General features: G+C 55.5%; 1 protein-coding gene across 1 annotated transcript; it reads left to right on the top strand.

Annotated features, from left to right (window-relative positions):
• Positions 1–502: 502 nt before the first annotated feature.
• Positions 503–6,038, top strand: STX4 (syntaxin 4). Its single transcript, XM_082670394.1, has 11 exons — positions 503–819; positions 1,008–1,109; positions 1,222–1,321; positions 1,459–1,533; positions 2,264–2,334; positions 3,870–3,978; positions 4,050–4,126; positions 4,364–4,501; positions 5,390–5,500; positions 5,580–5,678; positions 5,775–6,038. The coding sequence occupies exons 1-10, from the start codon at positions 790–792 to the stop codon at positions 5,658–5,660; spliced, it is 894 nt and encodes a 297-aa protein (XP_082526520.1). The 5' UTR covers positions 503–789; the 3' UTR covers positions 5,661–5,678; positions 5,775–6,038.
• Positions 6,039–6,506: the final 468 nt, after the last annotated feature.

The raw sequence follows: 6,506 nt of genomic DNA, 5'->3' as shown, positions 1-6,506 counted from the left end.
TCTAAGTCGTCTGCCTGCCCAACACGCCCGGACCCAAAAGAAATAAAGCCGAATTCAGCCAGGGTCCTACCACCCACTGCCTCTGGGGATAGTCAGCGCCCCCTCCCCGCCGCGTGGGGGCTGAAGGGAGGTAACTCGGGCACCGGGGTGCCGAGGACGTCGTGGGGAGATAGGTGTTCCAGAGACAGAGTTGACAGAGCCGAGACATGTGACAGTCCAAGCGTCACGTTCTGTAGTCCGAGAGGCTGGGACCGGGCCGGTCACGTGACGCGAGGAGGGGTGCACCGTGGGGTGATGTGAGATGAGGGGCCTCTCAGATTACATACCAATGACGCATTCTCACCCCTTTTGGCAAGTAGATTTCCGTTTGAAGATGCGATAGTTCCGGCGAAGTGGGCGGGTTCTCACGTCCTGGCAATTTTGCTTCCGTTCGGAGCCCTGCTGCTTCCGACCTCCGCCTTTCCCTCGGGTGGGGAAGGGACGAGCTCCCGTGCGCATGCTCCAGTCATCCCAGAGGGGGCGGGGCCGAGGCTACTGGAGCGGGAGGGGGGGAAGAAAAGGGAATTCCAACCTGTGGAAACGTGGGGGTCCCCGAGATCGGCTCCTTCCCCTTGACTGTGGATGGTGCCAGGGAAAGAGCCTCTGGCGGCTCGTGGAGGGGGCAGTTTTGGGGTCCGCAGGGTGAGGGCGGAGGGGAGTGTCAGAGTGTGAGTGGGATACGGGAGTTCCAAACTTAGAATCTTGAGGCCCGCCGGGCTCCGGCGCCGGGGAGAGGGAGCTCGGGCCGCCATGCGGGACAGGACCCACGAGCTGAGGCAGGTGAGAAGTCGGAACAGCAGGGTTGGGGACAGGCGGACGGGGTGGGGTCTGGCTGGAATGCAGGACTCCTGGTCTTCGGGGCAGGGAGGGGTGGCTGTGGGCTAGGAAGGAAAGACCCGGAAGTCTGTGAGTCCTGCTGGGCGAGAGCAATATTAAGGAAGTGATGCCAGTGACCCTGGCCCTGGCAGGGGGATGACAGCTCGGACGATGAAGACAAGGAGAGAGTCGCGCTGGTGGTACACCCGGGCACTGCACGGCTGGGGAGCCCGGACGATGAATTCTTCCAGAAGGTAAGAGGCTGGGGTCTCGGCCTGGATTCACGAGGGGGCTGGAGGACCCGAAGAGCATAGCGGCCTGGAGTACCCCCATATCTCCTTCAGCCCTCTCGGTCATCCTCCCCAGGTTCGGACAATTCGGCAAACTATTGTCAAGCTGGAGAATAAAGTCCGAGAGTTGGAGAAGCAGCAGGTCACCATTCTGGCCACGCCCCTTCCCGAGGAGAGTGAGTCAAACCCTGGGTGTAGAACGCATGCTGAGCCCGAGGGATTGTGGGGATTGTAGTTCCACGCAGGTGGTGGGCAGGGAGATTTGTTGAGGTAGGGGCTGCTGTTTGGGCATCAATGGCTTTCTCTTGTTCAGGCATGAAGCAGGACCTGCAGAACCTGCGCGACGAGATCAAACAGCTGGGGAGGGACATCCGCGCGCAGCTGAAGGGTGAGCTTCTAGGACCTCAGACAGATACTTTTCCTCTGATCCTGCCCAGCTCCTGGTATATCTGGGGAGTGTGTGGCCCAGAGAGGCCAGTGACATATATCCAGGTCACACAGCAGGCCTACGTCTAGAATCTCCGTCTCCTGGCTTCCAGTCCAAAGTTCTTTCCACAGCATATGCCTGCCTCTTAGGTTCCCTTATTTATAATGAAACCATTTACATTTGACCCTTGACCGAGGCAGAGGTTAGTGTTGCCACCCCACCCCCCAAGTCATAATATGCATATAACTGTATGGTCCACCCTCCATATCCCAGGTCCTGCATGGGTGGATTCAACTAACCGTGGATCATGTAGTTCTGTAGCATGCATTTGTTTTCTAAATATCCAAGTATAAGTGGACCCATGCAGTTGTGCAAGGATCAGCTGTACTTCTACAATTCTTGCTGACCAGTGACCATTCTTTGGGCAGGCCGATGGGGGTTTTGTTAGGAGGCCTCTGCATGCCTGTGGGAATTCTCTGACGTATTTATTGCAAAGAAAAATATACTTTTGCCTGTCAGAGACTCAGAATTAGTCATTTTATGATAAATTTTATTTCCAAAAAAACATCCTATGTCATAAGCCCCTCTCTATTGTATGGCTGGGTGGCTGGGGTCCTAGTCCCCAAACCGAATTTCAGAAGCCACAGGTCAAACTCCCCTGCTCTACCAATACTCTTGTGTCTTTCCACAGCCATAGAGCCCCAGAAGGAGGAAGCTGATGAGAACTATAACTCGGTCAACACAAGAATGAGAAAAACCCAGGTGGGTTCATTATTCCCAGAACTAGGAAATTTCAGCTAGTGTTTTATAGATCATTAGATGGCAGATGTGAGAAGGAAGGGCCCTTAGAGATCATCAAGTCCAACCAGATGATTTTCCAAATGGGGAAACTGAGGCTCAGAGAGGAATAGGATTCACCCAAGGTCAAGAACCCAGGTCTCATGACTTCCAGGCCATTATATCACTGCCCTCTTCTCCTCCATTCAGTGAGAAGTTGCTGAGTCCCTAGACATGATCTGGGCTCGGCTGTAGGAGATACTTTCTAGAAGCCAAGATGGGGAGTTAAGCTTGAATAGATGACAAAGACATTACTCAGGTAGGACTTGGTAGCTAATGGCTCTGCCCAGGGAAGAAGAGGGTGCAGTCAAATGGCTGGGAGGTTCCCTGCCTATGTGACAGGGACATCCTCTGCCCCAGGGACAGAATTCAAGAAGTCAGGAAGAGGAACTTCCCTGGGGTGGAAGGTCACTGAATCAACAGCTTTGTAAGGAGATTTGAGGTGGTCTGAGCAGCCTCCTCTGGGTGCGCAGTGAGGCATGGTTTGGAGTTCTTGGAGATCAGAGTTGAAGTAGGTGGGCCCAGAGCTCAGCAAAGACCCCAGATTGAAGATGGAACAGTTTGGGCATCTTGAAAGGGTACAGCTGAAGCCAAGAGAGCAGATGTGTCTTTCAGGAAGGAACTCCAAGGAATGAGCAGATTTTAGACATCAGCAAAATTCACAAGGAGAGAGAGCGTTTCGGGGGAGAGGGGGGGCTTGTGGTAGTCACTGGTGTGAGAGGCTGACGGCCCAGGTGGGCCTGTAAAAATCTGGGCAATCGCTATGACCCCCGGGCATCCCAGCACACCTCTAGTCTAAGCAGTGAGGCTGGTGTTCAACAAGCATTCCACAAATAGTTGTTGAGGGTCTACTGTGTGCCAGACCCTTTTTCAGCTGTTTGGGATACAGCCGTGAACCAAAGATCCCTATCCTCACAGAGCTTACATTCCAGTGCGGAGAGACAATCACCATAATAAATCAGTAAATTATTTTAGAACATAGGAAGTATTAAGGGAAAAGAGCAGGAGGAGAGGGAATGAGAACATCGGGAGAAGGCAGGTTGCAATAAGGTGGAGAAAACTTCACTTAGAAGGTGACATTGTAACAAAGACTAAAGGCCTTTGTGGGGCCTGAGCACTCCAGGCCGAAGGCGCGCAAGTGTAAAGGCCTGAGGTGGGGCTGTGCTCTGCTCAGGGAGGAGTAAAGAGCCCATTGTGGTTGGAGGGAAGGGGTGAGGGAACAGTGTTGGGAGGTAAGGTCAGAGGGGCAACGGGGGAAGGGGCGGGTCATATAGGGCCTTGCAGGTCCTGGTAAGGGCTTCGGCTTTTACTCTGAGAGACTGGGGGAGCCTTTCAAGGTGGTCAAGGCAGCAGGCACCTATGAGCTCATGCTCTTTGCTCACTGTACCCACGGGGATGCTGAAGCCCAGACCGGGCAGGGATCCTCCCAGGAGTACCCAGCTTCTATTCTCCATCCTTAGCACGGGGTCCTGTCCCAACAATTTGTGGAGCTCATCAACAAGTGCAACTCAATGCAGTCCGAATACCGGGAGAAGAACGTGGAGCGGATTCGGAGGCAGCTGAAGATCAGTGAGTTGCGGCGTCCGGCCCACAGGGTCAGGTGACCTGACCAGCTCTGAGCCTGGCCTTTTCCTTCACAGCAAATGCTGGAATGGTGTCTGACGAGGAGCTGGAGCAGATGCTGGACAGCGGGCAGAGCGAGGTGTTTGTGTCCAATGTGAGTGGCCACAGCCAGCCTCCCTCTGCCGGGCCCCCCGTCCTCTCTGAGTCCTGGCCGTTTTTCATGGAGGGAATCCTGAGGCCCGGAAGGGCACGAATTAGCCTGCCTGGAACCACTCATCAGGGGCCTGGCCCCAGTTCTAGGCCTGAGGGCCGCTCCAAAGCTGAACAGGAAATTCTGAACCTGCTGCTGGGTTCCCTGTGACTTGTCCCTTCACTCCTGTCCACTCTCCAGATACTGAAGGACACACAGGTGACTCGACAGGCCCTAAATGAGATCTCGGCCCGGCACAGTGAGATCCAGCAGCTTGAGCGCAGTATCCGTGAACTTCATGAGATTTTCACTTTTCTGGCTACTGAAGTGGAGATGCAGGTGGGTACCCCAGGCAGCTGGCCAGGCTTGATTCAGCCCCCAGACGTGAGACTGTGTTGTGCCTGTCAGCCCACCTCCACCCTTAGCCTCTCTCCCCGGGGCTTTTGTTCCCCTCCAGACTGGGCCAAGCCCCCAGGCTGGCCTTTGTTTCCATCCTTAGCTGTGCCCCCAAATTGCGTCCTCCTGAACAGCTACCTGGATGGCCACTCCTCTATACATTGTACCGCATCCCTCAAACTTGAGCCCACCCCAGGTATGGCCCCAACCCTGGCTTCTCCTCCACCAACAGAATCTACCCTCATACTTCTGAGCGCTCCACAGCTGCCCCCTAGAGGGCCTGCCTCCTAAAATCTGTACAAGTATGGAGTGCGAGGTGGTATTCTTCCCCCCGGCCCTTATCTCAGGATAAGGGGAGCTTCCAGCCCTGTCCTGGAGGAGCTGACCCAATGCTCTTTCGCAGCTGGGAGTCATGGGGAAGAGCTTTCACTCGGTAGGAGTACCAGGATAGGGAGAGCTTCACAGCAGCAGGGAGACAGGCCTAAAGAACACGACTTCAGACAGACTTGTGAGGGGACAAAAGTTCACCCTGTGTGAAAAGATAGGAGCCATGTAAGGCACTCAGCTCCCAGCCAGCACTGCGAGTAGAGGTTGTATGGGGAGAGGGAGCAGGACAGAAGGGACCACATGGTGGAAGGGGGCCTCGAAGCCACCTGCAGGAGAGCGGACTTTGGTCAGATGTGGTCCTGCCTCCACATCTTTGTTAGTGCAGTGTTCTCTGTCAGGAATGTCCTTCAGTCATTTGTGGTTGGGCTGGGCAGACTGAGGAGCTGCTGGGCCCTCCACCCCCAGTCATTCCTACCTGCCTGAACCGCCCCCTCTTCCGAACAGGGGGAGACTATCAACAGAATTGAGAAGAACATTCTGAGCTCAGCAGACTATGTGGAACGTGGGCAGGAACATGTCAAGATGGCCCTGGAGAGCCAGAAGAAGGCGCGGAAGGTCAGCCTCCCCCCACCCCACCCCCCGGGTGGCCCTCCTTCCCCTCCTGAGTTTCCCTGACCCCACTCCTCTCCCACAGAAGAAAGTCTTTATTGCCATCTGTTTGTCCGTCACTGTCCTCGTTCTGGTGGTCATCATTAGCGTCTCCACGTTGGTTTGATAGCGCTGCATATTCTCGGTGAGATACTGTGGGCCTGCCCCCTGGCCTGCCCCATCCCTGACCCCAGCCTTTCCTCCTCCCCTCAGACCCTCTTCTGCACTCCTTCCCTTGCAGGCACTAAGAGCACCAGGGACCCCGGGTCTACCTTCTCTCCCAGCAGCTGGGGGTGGGCAGGACAGAGCCTCCAGCCAGACCCCTTCCTCACACTGGCCTTGTGCAGAGGGGCAGACGGTCCTTCTGGGGTCGGCAGCCCCTCATCCATGGGGGCCTCCCTCCTCCAGCCACAGTGCCTGGGGGCGGGCCTGCACTGTCCTGTCTGGCTGGGACATGTGGTTTTGTAAGAAATTAAAAAAAAAAAAAAAAAGCTTGGAGATTCCCCTGTGCATGTGTGTTCCTGAAAAGGCTGGTCCAGGGGCTCCAGGTAACCAGCCTCCCACCTCCTGGTCACCCTTGGGGACAGGCCCAGCCCAGGCAGGCTCAGATCAGACTGTCGTAGGTGCTGTGAGCACACCAGGCTGGCAGTGCCCTTCTACTCTCCCATGAGAATGAGTGGGGCCGGGAGGGTGTAACACCCACATCTGGCTGTGAGTACCTAACCCCAAAGAAGTGAGGCTGAGCCAGGCCAGGCTGGGACACAGGTGCTGTGTGTGTGTGTGTGTGTGTGTGTGTGGCATCTATGGGCATTCCTGAGGCCAAGAAGAAGAGGCACTGTGAAAAAGTAATTGAGCCTGTTACTTTGGATATAGTGGCCTCGGAAGGGCCTGTCTCAGAGGGGGCGATATTTGAGTGGCATGGCAAGTGAGGAGGGGCCAGTTATGGGAAGAATCAGTGAAGAGGTTGCCAGGC

The sequence above is a fragment of the Grampus griseus genome (genome assembly GCF_964374135.1).
Source record: "Grampus griseus genome assembly, chromosome: 14".
NCBI classification, from domain to species: domain Eukaryota; kingdom Metazoa; phylum Chordata; class Mammalia; order Artiodactyla; family Delphinidae; genus Grampus; species Grampus griseus.
Note: the sequence above shows the minus strand (reverse complement) of the source record. Positions and strands in the feature narration are given on the sequence as shown.

Excerpts from the sequence above, each read along its gene's own strand:
- STX4 (XM_082670394.1), top strand. The coding sequence starts at position 790 with ATGCGGGACAGGACCCACGAGCTGAGGCAG. Across the intron at positions 1,110-1,221 it reads ACGATGAATTCTTCCAGAAG|GTTCGGACAATTCGGCAAAC; the intron begins GTAAGAGGCTGG and ends CATCCTCCCCAG. Across the intron at positions 5,501-5,579 it reads GCCAGAAGAAGGCGCGGAAG|AAGAAAGTCTTTATTGCCAT; the intron begins GTCAGCCTCCCC and ends CCTCTCCCACAG.